A 14,087-nucleotide genomic window follows, 5' to 3' on the forward strand; every position below is an offset into this window, starting at 1 on the left:
GAAGTGCTTAGCAGATTTCTGGTTTACAGTGAATGCTCAGTGGGCGTTACTGTGTAATCATTATTACAATAATAAAATAATTTGGTAGCAAAACACCCATATTTCTAATTAAATGCCTTACTCTAGGCAGCATTCTCGCCACATTACAGACATACCAGTTATTTGCATGAATGTAAAATTCTTGGTGTAAAAAAAGTACATTTTCTCTCCCTGCACCAAAAATATTAATTATTAAACATATTTAATTACTACAGAATTTTTAGTGAACTGAAACATAAAATGCCCACTGGCAATACCTAATGTTTTAAAAATGACTCTTGTTAAGATAACTGTCATATTCAATTTATAATTCATTTTCAACATCTTAATGAATCATTGAGAATAGTTAAATGAAGTTTTCTTTCACTTCCTAAATGTTATTTTTTTTCTGTTAAATAAGCTTCTAAAGACCCCTCTTATAGGCAAAGTGTGAGAACTTTGAATAACTAGCAAGTCAATGATGGAATTATATGTTGTCTTGTATGTCTAGTGTATTACTGTGAATTTTATTAATTTTTATTTTTTTAAGTTTATAGATACTGAGTATAGGTAGTTATTTTTACCTCTTTCATACTTATTCTGCATCTCTAATATATTTAAAAACTGTGTAATTATTTCAGGGAGCAAATGTCACAAATTGCATTGCAGGCTATTTGACCAGTGAAAGTATCCTGTCATTTAACAAGAAGACAAGAAATTCTGAGTGCTTACAGTGTATCTAATGCTATGTGAGAAAGAGAAAAAAAAAAAAAAACCTTAATTTTTTCCCTCTAATTATTCTTAACTAGTCAGAACTAGGTAATGCTTTATAACAATTTGTGATTATCACTCTATTGTGATTTATAATTGTTTAGCTCTTGACATGTAATTCTCCCCTTCTAGACTGTAAACGTCATTTAGAAAATGCTAACAGCTTCTTTTTTTGTCATTACATAACGAACTTTTATTTATTTTTATTTTTATTGAGTTTTTAGTTTCAATCCCAATATAGTTAATATTCAGTGTTGTATTAGTTTCAGGTGTACAATATAATGATTCAACAATTCTATACATTACTCAGTGACAAGTGTACTCTTATTCCTCATCACCTGTTTCACTCATTCCCTCCCCCACCTCACATCTGGTAACTATCAGTTTGTTCTCTATAGAACCATATCTCTCTCTTTCTCTCTCTTTTTTTCCTTTGTTCATTTGTTTTGTTTCTTAAATTCCACATATGTATAAAATCATATGGGATTTGTTTTTCTCTGACTTATTTTGTTTAGCATTATACCCTCTAGCTCCATCCATGTCTTTGCAAATGACAAGACTTTATTCTTTTTTAGAGCCAAGTAATATCTATTGTATACATGTACCACATCTTCTTTATCCATTCATCTAACCATGGACTTGTGGGCTGCTTCCATAATTTGGCTATTGTAGATAATGCTGCAATAAACATAGGGATGCATATAACCTTTCGAATGAGTATTTTTATATTTTGGGGGTAAACCAGATAGTACGATTACTGAATTGTAGGGTAGTTCTATTTTTAAAAATCCTTGAATGTTTGAATGCTTAATGATTAGTTGGATGAGTGTGTGGTTAGACAGATGGATGAATGAATGGTTGGATGGATGAAGCAGCATGGCACAGTGGAAAGTGTGCCCTGCTTTACATTGCCTGATTTGATAGAACTCATGAAATCACTAAGCATAGGGATCCCTGGGTGGCGCAGCGGTTTAGCGCCTGCCTTTGGACCAGGGCGCGATCCTGGAGACCCGGGATCGAATCCCACCTCAGGCTCCCGGCATGGAGCCTGCTTCTCCCTCTGCCTATGTCTCTGCCTCTCTCTCTCTCTCTCTGACTATCATAAATAAATAAAAAATTAAAAAAAAAAAAGAAATCACTAAGCATAAATTGCCTTGTCTAAATGGTTGACTTAGACTACACCTTCCCTACAGGTCTGCTAGTCTGAGCCTTATCCTCCAGCCTTCTGGTACATACAACTAAACCAACTCAGCTCAATCTCCATGGGCAGTTCAACTCCACACTTGAAGACAGGCCCACCTCACACTGGGTCATATCCTGGGCCACTGGATTACAGATCTTTTACTAAAATTCAGCTCTAGTTCCAACATCAGTTTTCAGTTTTGCCAAAGATGCTTAAGGAAGCTATTTTTTTTCTCCTCTGTGATTCCTCTAGCCCTACCCGACTCATGGCTTATATCCTCCTAATCTCATGTCTCAGCTTCCCTATTTCTGACCCCCCAGTCACCTGCCATTAAGTTTATGCTCTTACTTCTGGATTTGATAGGCACACTGGGTTGTAAACTCTGTATGTATGCTTCACTAATGGCCTTTACAGCTCATGTGTGTATTCCTCATCTCTTATTAAGAGGACTAGAATATGCCCTTGGGAATCTCATTAATCCCTTAGAAGGAAGGAGAATGGGAATAGTATCATTTCCTGGCAGAAAGATGAATTAAGAAATGGAGTATATAATTTAATCTGATAACTGTAAACATTCACAGGAAATGGCTAAAAGGTTGACAAAACTCTCTTATGATTACAAAATTTTACACTGAAATTCATTTAATGTCATAATTAAAGGTTATCTTAGAAATAAATGCTGTTTAGATGAAGACACCAAGAGTAAATGAAGAAGCCTCACCCCTAGTCATTGAGCTATTGTTATAAAACCCTCTACATATTCTGGAATAATATAAAGTATATTTTTAGCCACTCTGAAATCTCAGTTGCCACCCTACCTCCAGTTAATGAAGCTGAGGCACTGTTGAGCACAGAGGCACAGGCAGGTGCTCAACGTCCAAGACACATGGCCACTTCTCTAAGGCTGTTATTCTAGTGTTATAATAAAGAAAGAAAAACTGTAAGCCCTAGTAGTCCCTAGTCCCAATCCCATCCTTAAAAGTATACCCAACATATAAAGGAGATGTAAAAAAAAATTCCTAGTGAAAAATATGGAAAGGGAAATAATGGTTTCTCCTTATCGTAAGGTTATCAGTTCAAAAGATTTAGCTCTGCCTCAATGCTGTACTTCTGCCTCAACTCTCAAGTGACTACATTAGCAAGCCATTTTTTCAATTTTTTGAGCAACTGGGTTTTTGTCCTGAAATTGAAGTCTGCATTCTCATTACTGGTTATATCCTGTCAGTTTTTATGTCCCCATCAGTCTATAATATAACCAGATTCCTACTTTAATTCTTTTAGATAGACAATCTAGATATTTGGTCTAGTTTTGTTGTTTGCTAATGTTATTCATGTCCTTCCTGCTTTTGTGCCATGTGTATTAGCATCTTATATTTGAGTTTGCATCATTATGTGCTCATGTCCAAATTTATGGCTCCATCATTTCACCCAAACCTTTGATATTCTGCCTATATTCCCTGGCTTGCTTTCTTATCTGGTTAGCAATGGCCCTGTGATTTAGGTTTATGGTCTGATTTCTTTCTATGAAGGATTAGTCATTTTAGAGAAATAGGACTAAAATCCATCCTTTATTTTGTCCATTCATTCTTTATGCATATTTAATTGATATCATCTATATGCCAGTCATTCACTTATTTAGGCACTGGGATAATGAGAAACTTGCAGAATGATGGGAGGCATGAACATACAAGCCACCATTATCCATTATTTTATGTAATACATATTAAATAGGTAACTCTGGGCTAAACAATATGTTTGGCATTGTGTACACAAAACTGAATAAAATAGTTCCTGCCCTCAAAGGATTTATGAGCTTAGACATGAAAACAGATCATTTAATATATGTGACATGTCTGGTGATAGAATTAAAGGGGGTAATATGGGAGCATGGCTTGATACAATATGACACTGATTAGGTAGGAAAGAGTTTGCATGGTACATTAAGAGGATTAGCCTTAAGGGGGATGGTAAAGCACAGCTGTTTATTAACAAGGGAGCTAAGGTAATAGTTTTGAAAAACGTGGTAAACCCATTGTCTGTGTCTAGCACATACTGATGCTTGTAGAAGAAGCTTATCTTGGAGTTAGAGACTACAGATAAATAAGGCCTTAGCTATAGAGTGAATGAAGGTCACCCACAGAGACTGTATGAAGTAGTTAGATCAGTTGACTGAACATGACATTATGGGAAACACAGAAATATACAGGATAATGTCAGAAGAAATGCTTAGGAATGGTCATAGATGTGTTTGGTAGCAAGCAATGAAATGCAGGCTTTGTCTTCCTGATAAAGTCATTGGAAAGCATTCCAGAGGGGACAAAGAGCTGGGTGTTGGGAAAGGAGTAGGAGTTCACCAGTTTAACAAGGTGGGAATAGGCATTATGTGCTGAGAATAGTAAGTCCAACACTGCCAATTTCAGTGAGGCTAAAATACAGGAAGTACTAGATGAAGGATATAACAGAATGTAATCAATGTCTCAATTAATTATTATAGTAAAGAGATCTTGTAGTAATGGCTGTTTCAAGAAGACAGTGGAGGTTTGTGTTTGAGATTGATCATTGGATTGGCAGAGGAAATGGTGCTGAGTCAGTGGAACCACAACCTGAAAATGGATGGCAAGAAAGAGAATGACCAGACTGCAGCAGTGGGCTTCTTCTTCTTTTTTTAAGATTTATTTATTTATTTTAGAGAGAGAAAGAGGGAGAGAGCATAAGCATGTGAGTTGGGGGAGGAGCAGAAGGAGAGTCTCTTTAAGCATTCTTTCCACTGAGCAGGGAGCCCCACATAGGGCTTGAACCCATGACCATGAGATTATGACCTAAGCTAAAACCAAGAGTCAGCTGCTTAACCAACTGAGCCATCTAGGGGCTCCAGTTGTGGGCTTCTTCTTCGAGAGTTCATTATGTGTTTGTTGATAAGTTAGGAATAAGGTGGTGCTGAAAGTGATATCCATAGTGCCATGAATTTCCAAAAAACTAATGAGCCTCACCATACTCTTTCAGTCATAGTAAAATTAAATAACAACTTGATTAATATGAGATCTGGTTATGCTATTAGAGGGAAATATAACCAACATTTCTTCCTTCTTTAAAGGATTTTCCAGAAAAGGAGAAGTCCACAGCAAAGGCCCTGGAAGATGTAAAGGCAAACTTTTACTGTGAATTATGTGACAAGCAGTATCACAAGCACCAGGAGTTTGACAATCATATTAATTCTTATGATCATGCTCATAAGCAGGTAAGCCAAAATGAGAAAAGTTCTTCTCATTCCTAGATTTATACCTTCAGAAGAGAATGTATGCATTTGGCTTTATTTATTGTCATCTAAGATACTAAGGTGAAACCATTTTATTTATTTATTTCTCTGGAAAGGTTTTTTTCTGTTTAAATGCCAGGTGAAATATTTTTTTCCTAGAAGTATCATAAAACTGTAGGTGAATTTAAAGATTATCTAAAAGTAAACTGATATTTATTTGATAATTATACATATGGGGAAACCAGAACCCAGTAAAAATATGTCATATTTAAAACCACCTAACTAGTCAGCAGCAGAACCAGAACACTGGACAGAATCTATTATAAGGTTCTTTCAAAATTTCTGGGGTTTAGCAAATCCTAGGACTGTGGGGAAAATAATTCTTAATAAAAGGTTATATTCTCCAAAGAATACCCTCTTATAAGAGTTAAAGTGGTTACCTAACAGATGAAGCACTGCAAATGAAAAAACAACCAAAAACTCCGGCAGTTAAATTGAGAGGTAATTCAGATAGGAACGTTGCATTTCTTTTTCTTCAAAGGTCATATATATACATTATCAGTTTAGATATTCTATACACAGCTGCTAATATTCTCTATTTCCATCTCTCCGTGAAAGAGGAGGCTGTTATTCTTATCCTGTTAGATTTTATCTTTGTTGCATGAGGCTTGGAGATATTGGCCATTTAGGAATTGGGAGTGTTAAATACTAAGAAAGAAATCCCACTTGGCCAGAGGATTATTGCTGACAGCTGTGAGGAGGTGCATTTTCCTGATGCCAAATGGACCTGATATCTTGGAATCTGTGGGTAAGACTTGTGTAATCTAGACCTAAAATATTTATTCAGAGTAAACAACAATAAATATTTTGACTAACATTGCCAGTATTTACTGAGCACATCCAAAATATTTGGCCTTGAGAGATGGAAGGCATCAATTTCTATCTTTGAAGATGTGGCATGTATCTATACTTGACTGTATTTCTCAGACAAGAGCAAAAAACATGGGATAAACTGTTTTAGAACTGTGATTCCCAAATCTTAGTGTGCATCATAATCACTTTGGAACTTAATAATGCAGATTCCCAGACTCTCCTTCGAGTATTGTAATTCAGCAGTTCTGAGTTGGCCCCAGGAACTTGCATTTTAAAATGATATAAAATGGAAATTTTCAAAAATATTTAAAACTAAACTATGTGGCTACCACCTAACTCCAGCTCTGACCTCGTTTCCTTTCTACTACCACCCCTCATCGACCCCCACCCACCACCACCATATATGATTTTGAAGCAAATTCCAGATATCATATTACATCTGAAAGTATTTCAAGATGGAGAACAGTGCTTACGCAACATGGCCATTACCATCCTAAAAAGTAACAGTTGTATCTTAATACCAGTTAGTGATCTTGTTTCTTTAGTTGTCTCATAAATGATTTTTAAGTTTAGGTTTTTTGAAATCAGGATCCACAAACATCCATACTTTTGGTTGACATGTCTTTTGAAGTTTTTCTAAATATATATTTAGACTGTAGGTTTATCATTCCTTCTTTACATTTGACCTCTTGCAATTTATCTGCTGAAATAACTGGACATATTCAGGATTTTGCTGAATGCAATCCAGTGCTGTCTTTTTTTTTTCTGTCTTCTTTCTTTTAAACTGACTGTTACACGGAGCTGAACAAATTCCAGTTCATATTTTTTTCTTGGCAAAAATATATCACAAGGCATATTGTATCCTTCCATAAAGAGGCATATGATATCTGGTTGTCTCTATTTTTATGACTGTTTGAGAAATGGGTTTAGATGCCACCAGTTTGATCCATCTATCATTAAGTATATCACTTATGTTTTTCCACAAATGGTTTTGTAGCCATAGATGATCATTTGTTTAAATCCCTTACTTCATTTGGAGTTGTAAAATGATTATTCTAATTCTATCATCCTTTCGCCATTTCCTAGATAAAAATGTGTATAAAGAGAAATTCCCCATAAGCATCACTCCCTGAGGATTTTATGTAGGTGGTCTTTAGGCTGTATATTATATATCTATATCTATATATATCTCCAGGATCTATATATATAGTATAGATAGGCTATACACACACACACACACACACACACACACACACATCATATATCCCCAGTATCTCTCTCTCTCTCTCTCTATCATCTATCATCTATCTCTCTATCATATATAGTATACAGATAGTGTAGATGGTATATATAGATACTATATCTATAAATACTGGAAATTTAGAGAAACAAGTAACCAGAGAAGGTTTTCATGGGATAGCTACACTTGATCTATGCTTTAAACATGCATAAGCAGATGTTAAAACAGGGTGAAGATGGGATGGAATCTCTGATTGTGGAAACACAAGAATCTAAGACGAGGAAATAAGAGAGCCTGGGCATCTTTTCAAAACCGTCCAAAGTATTTGGACTAGGAAGAGGATGAATTCTGCACAGCCAATCGGCATGCTACAGCCTCCCTGGTACTCTGAAACCCGCCTGATCCATTTCCCTTTTTATTAGTTTCTTCAGTCTTATTTCCACTGGCTTCCCAACATGATGAAAAAGCAACCTTTCCTCAATCCTTCTTCAAAATACATTGATTTAAGTGTTCTAGAAATTATATACTTAAGATACCAAGAGAACATATAAAACTGATTTAAGAAAGAAAAGATGAGAGGTGAGCTGGATTCCTAAAGAATGAATTGAAATTAACCATGTAGTTAAGAATGGTTGATCCTGTCCAATAGAAAACCTCTATCCAGGGCATCTGGGTGGTTCAGTCAGTTAGGCATCTGCCTATGGGCTCAGGTCATGTTCCCAGGGTCCTAAGATCAAGCCTCCTTTCAGGGTCCCTACTCAATAAGGAGTATGACTCTCCCTCTTCCTCTGACTCTTCCCCAGCTTGTGCTCTCTTTCTCTCTCTTGCTCACACTCTCTCTCAGATAAATAAATAAAATCTTTAAAAAAAGAAAAAAAAAAAGAAAGCCTATATTAGGACATGTGGCAGTTATAAAGCATGACCAATACACTGCAAAAGATTCACTATGGCTACTACAGTCACCGTCACTATCCTGAGGAGCTCTCTAAAACTCTTTGAAACTGTATCTCATTTCTCTCATTCTTCTTTTGCAATAGATCTTGCTCTCATTCTTCACTTTGCAATCTCTTTCCACCATTCATGTTTAATCTCACTCTTGAATCTGCTAGGGGCTTTGAACTGGACTCCCAACCTCCAGTATTTTCCCTCCTCCAAACCAGGCTATCCATTTATGGCCAAATTAATCTTAAACTACCACATTCAATGGGTGATGACTGACTTTTTCAAGAGTCTGAGCTACTTAGTCTGTCAATTCAAAATGTCCACGGTCTGGCTCTTGCTTCCATTTCCAGATTTATCTCCTGCAACTCCAGAATTTCCCTACAGTTTCTCAAAAGATGCCTTATGCTTTTCCACCTGCTCATTTTGGCTCATAATCTTCCCTCTGCCTGGGATGCCCTCCCATCTCGTGGCTGTATTTCAACATATACTCCTGCGTATTTAACACATGGATTGACAATTTATATCTGGATATTCAAAGAGCTGAAATCTCATAATAAGCTGATTTAACAGCATTTCCTAGATTCCCTTTGATCAAAACCTATTAACACTGTGCAGAATGTTGTCCAAGCTGCCCACTTTGGAAAACAATGGAATAATTAAATTTGCTGTAGATCTTGGAAGACTGCTTTCTTGGGTAATGTTGAAATACTTTTATCTAAAGATTTCTTTTTAGCCTAAAATTTTGACAATAACTTGAATTTTAAATGAAGCTGAGTTTACAATTTCCCTTTTAAATGAAACTGAATTTTATATACAGAAAAAGGAAGTATGCACTAAAGTAAAACATGCAAGTCTTTTTTTCCCCCCCAAATTCCAAAGCTAAATATGTCTATTTGGTTCTTGCTTCAGTAAGGGCTCTTCTTGATTGTGATGATGATTATAATGATAGTGGTGAGATTTGGCTGAGAGTATTTTTTGGCCTGAGTAATATGAATAGCTTCTATAATTTTATTTTCCATGTGTGTTCAGACAAAATATCTGGCCTCTTCTGTTGAACTTCCAAGATGGTCTTTTCGGCATACTTCGAAGTGAATCTAAATTCACATAAAATTAATCCTGCTATTCATTAACAGAATAGCATAGAATTGGAAATGAGGAAATCTGAATTCTTATAATTATTTAGAATCCTTCAGTTTAATAAGTGATTTCTAAAGCTTTTGTATTGTCTTGTATCTAAATAGCAGTATCATGTGTTATTTTATTACAAAGATTATATTATTCAGAGATATACTGTAATTCTAGAGAAGTAAGTCAATACATATCTTTAAAGAATAAAGTAAAATAGTCTGAGATTCATAGCTTTAGATTAATTTCATTGGGTATTTAATATTATTTTTCTATAATTTGATAAATAAAATTAAAACCTTTTTCTTAGGTATTATTGGTAGGAAAGGTAGCTTATCAGTAAAAAAGGCTGAATTTTTTATATTTATTCAACAAGGAAAAAAATTAATTTCTAGCTTTGACAACCCAATTCTCTACATAACTCATGTTTTTGGGAATAACTCAATTGTTTTAGCTATTGCTTTGAACTACTTATAATTCCGTGTAAATGTTGAGCATTACTACTGAAGCAATTTGAATATATATACAAATTACAGTCACTTGAATGAAGACAGCAGTATAACTATTAACAAAGCTAACATGCTAATAACAACTCCTTGTGAGACTATCCACAAGTCATAATTCCTTTCTCAAGATGGTGAGTCATAGTGTATAATATTGAAATGAAAACCACACATCCTCACAGGCAGCAAAAATCTCTCCTGCCCCAGAGACATCCTGGCTCATCTCAACTTAGATAAAACAAAGGAGCCTGATCCCCATACAAATAACCCATAAAAATATCTTCAATAATAAAAAACAAATCCACTTTTAGATCCTCCACATGTGACATTTAATCCTCCTAATCTTCGTTTGCTTCACAATTGGATTTGTTTTCACTCAGGAGGAGCTGTTCACTTGTCAAACCTGAATTTGAACTCCAACTGATTTATTCTTAAAATATTGTTTTGGATTCTCCCCAAACCTGCCTGCTCAGGATAAAAGAACAGAACAGAATCATCTTTGCAGTCTTGTCTCCAAGAGGAAAAGACATCCAAAACTGCTAAACAAATTCAATCCAATTACCCCATGCTTGGTTTCTACAATTTGATTTATATTTTCTCCAGATACTGCCCAAATTAGCCTGATAATATATTTCAGCATAGTATGTTTCAGTTACCAGTCCTCTTAATGTGACAACAAAACTTCAAGGTCTAGTTAGTTTGTAGGGTCAGCAAGATTGAAGAAGTGTAACCTCAGGTATCTGAAACGGAAATTCTCAGAAACATATACGTTGGTATAATAAAATACTATTTATCTCTGTTTGCATTTTGCGTTCTATAAACCCAGCTTTCTAGTATATGTATATTCCTCACTGCCCCCACCCCCACCCCCTGGAATCACTCAGCAGAATTTGGAACTTTCATTTGCAAAAAAAAGGACAAACGACCCAAAGCTAATCTTAGCTTCTGACTCCTAATTTAGCTCTCCTGAAATACTGCTGTCACCCTGGCTAAGAGGCTTTTTGATCTTAAGGTTGTCTCCTGACTGAAAAATAAATTAAAAATCTATATTCTGGCTCTTTCTGTATCTCACATGTGCCAAGTGCTTTCTTGCTCTAAGGCATTACGGAGATCTCTCTGTAATGTTCTGCCATCTGACACTCAACTTTTTGGCTCTCCTCTTCATTTGTGGTGTAGCTCAGTGTCACTTTCTCCAGGGGATGTCTCCTTTCTGCTCTACCTCAAGTGGACAGTTGTCATTTCTCCAAATCTCACTACCAGTGGTGGGCAGACTCCGCTTATGCTGGCTCTCCAGAGCCATTTGTTCAATATATAAGAATTCTGTGAACTGCTTCTTAAACCATCGGTAGCTTGAAATCAACCATGGTTTGTGGTGGGACATCCACAAGCACTATAAACAGGACATGTTAGGTTTTGTTTGATTTTTTCCAGAGTGTTGGTATAGCAGCACACCATTGCTTATTACTCTGTAAAACAGTTTTTTTTTTCTTTTTGATTTTTTTTTATCCTCTCCCCTCTTTCCTGCCATTAGTTCCACAAGGAGAGTAACAGGGTACTATCAGTTCTATTGGTCATGTATCCCTGTCTCTGTAAAGTGTAGAGCTATGTCTGGCACATAGTAATGACTCCATGAATAGTTTTTAAAAGAATAAGTAACCAAAGAAGTAAGTTTCTATAAGTGACCGTGCTACTCTGTCTTACGTCAGTATATTCATCCACCATTGATTAATTACTACTAGTGTTATTGAGAAATAACTGACATATATTAATGTGTAGATTTAAAGTGTATAGCATGATGGTTTGATTGACATATATTATGAAATAATTATAAAAGAAAAAAATTCTCTTTATGATGAGAACTCCTAGGATTTACTCTCTTAACAACTTTTCTGTGCATCCTATAGCAAGGTTAGCTATAGTTATTATGTACATTACATTTCTAGTAATTATTTATCTTATAACTGGAATTTTGTACCTTTTGACCATCTTCCTCCAATTCCCCCTCCCTCCACTCCACATTTGGTAACCACAACTCTGATGCCTTTTTCTATAAGGTTATTTTGTTTGTTTTTAAGACTTAACATTTAAGTGAGATCCTACAACTTTGTCTTTTTCTGCCTTATTTCACCTAGTATATACTTTTAAGTCTCATCCACATCACAAGTGGTAGGATTTTCTCATTTTTGTGACTGAATACTATTCTATTGTTTAATGCCCATGGATATTTAAGTTGTATCTATGTCTTGGTTATTGCAAATAATGATTCTATGAACATAGAGGTGCAGCTATCTTTTGACTTTTTGTGTTTTTTGAATGTATTATTGCCAGAAATGGAATTATTGGATCGTATGGTACTTCTATTTTTAATTTTTGAGGAACCTTCACATTATTTTCTTTAGTGGCTATAACAGTTTACAGTTCCACCAACTGTGCACACAGGTTCTCTTTTCTTCAGATCTACACCAGCATTTATTAACTCTTGTCTTTTTGATGATGGGCATTTTAACAGGCATAAGATGGTATCTTATTGTGGTTTTAATCTGCATTTCCCTAAGGTCTAGGAATGCTGAGTATCTTTATTTTGTACTATTGACCTTTTATATACATTCTTTGGAAAAAGGTCTGTTCAGGTCTGTGGCCCATTTTTTAATTGATTTACTTGGGCTCTTTTGCTCTTGAGTTGTATGACTTCCTCATATATTGTGGATATTAACTTTATCAGAGACATAGTTTGCAAATATTTTTTCCCATTCCCATTCTTTTCAGTTTGTTGGTGGTTTCTTTTGCTGTGCAGAAGTATTTTGGTTTCATTTAGTCCCACTTGTTTAATTTTATTTTGCTGCTTGTGTTTTCAGTGTCATAGCAAAGAATTCATTGCCAAAAGCCACGTCAAGGAGCTTTACTCCTGTTTTCTTCTAACAGGTAGAATTGTGTCTCAGCTCCCTTGTCTGGGTGGCAGGGAAGGGATGCTCCAGGCAACTCTCAATTTCTTGAACAAGTTTGGGCTAACTTTAGCCTTGGCTATGAAAAAATTCCTCTGTCTTTGTGTTGCACAGAAACCCTCTATGCCCTGTACTGGCTTTATCTGAGGGTAATCCATTCTGTCCATGCACCTCTACTCAAGCACCTCTGGGCTGCACAGCATCCAGGAGTTACAGCCAGCCATTGGGGTCAGATGTAGCCTGGAAACACTCTCCATAAACGGTAGGGCTATGACTCAGCTCCCTGCTTGGATCAAGCAAACGAGGCTCTAGGACCAGCAAAACTCCTCCTTTTGAGGATCCAAATCAGGGAGACTAGCACTCCACAGAGTTCCCTGGCCAAAGTATACCGTTGATATGCTTCTGCAAATGAGGATAGCCCCTGGTTTGGGTTACTCCTTTGCCATATCAACTCAGTCCACCAAGATTTCTGTGCTGGTTGTTGCAAGCCCCTTCTTCCTTTTCTTCACAGGCACATTCCCAATAGCTGAGCCCACAGATTCCCCTGCAGTACCTGTAGGGCCAGATCAGAGTTGGGGCTCTCACAAGTGACAAAACATGCTGTGGATGGTGGTTGTCCGCCTCTAGATTCTCTTTTTTCCCCTCTGAAGGATCCAGAGACTCAGGGGAGATCTCTCCACACGGTACTTCACTGGCCTGGGGGAGAGACATATTGTCAAGGTGTAGCTGCTTCTCTTTCCCTTCCAGTGTGGTCTACCTTGGTCTCTGAGGTGTGGGGGGGTGCTTCATGTTCACTCCCATTTCCTAGAATTATCTTTGTGGTATCGTGTTTTTAAATAGTTGTTAACTGTTCTTGTGAAGGGGAGTGAAATTAGGAACACCTTTAATTGCCATCTTGGTGATGTCACTCCTTAATCTCTTCTTAAGTAGAGACAGTGAATGTTGCTGTAAACAAGAGGGGACCCCCTAAACCCAAGTTCTTTGTGATTATTGAAGAAAAATTGTCATGAAAAACCCCTTTTAATAATTTAGAAAATATTTGAGCTCATGTAAATGTTGATGCGGTGTACCCCTTTTAAGAATTTTAGACTTTAATTGTAGAAAATTGCTAGCCTTCAAGCAAGCAAATGATATGCTCAGATTTGTGATTTAGAAAAATAAATCTAGAAGTAGTTCAAGAGATGGTACACAAGGAGAGAACTTGGCTCTGTGATCAGATATGAGCCCAAAAGCC

At 36.3% G+C, this 14,087-nt stretch overlaps 1 protein-coding gene across 1 annotated transcript in view; it reads left to right on the forward strand.

Moving 5' to 3' along the window:
• Window positions 1-14,087, forward strand: part of ZNF804B (zinc finger protein 804B) — a 502,283-nt gene that overhangs the window by 395,401 nt on the left and 92,795 nt on the right. The window contains exon 2 of the mRNA XM_025471445.3: window positions 5,067-5,210. Coding sequence (XP_025327230.3) covers window positions 5,067-5,210 — 144 coding nt within the window. The remainder of the gene's footprint in view (window positions 1-5,066; window positions 5,211-14,087) is intronic.

Source organism: Canis lupus, chromosome 14 (genome assembly GCF_003254725.2).
Source record: "Canis lupus dingo isolate Sandy chromosome 14, ASM325472v2, whole genome shotgun sequence".
NCBI lineage: Eukaryota > Metazoa > Chordata > Mammalia > Carnivora > Canidae > Canis > Canis lupus.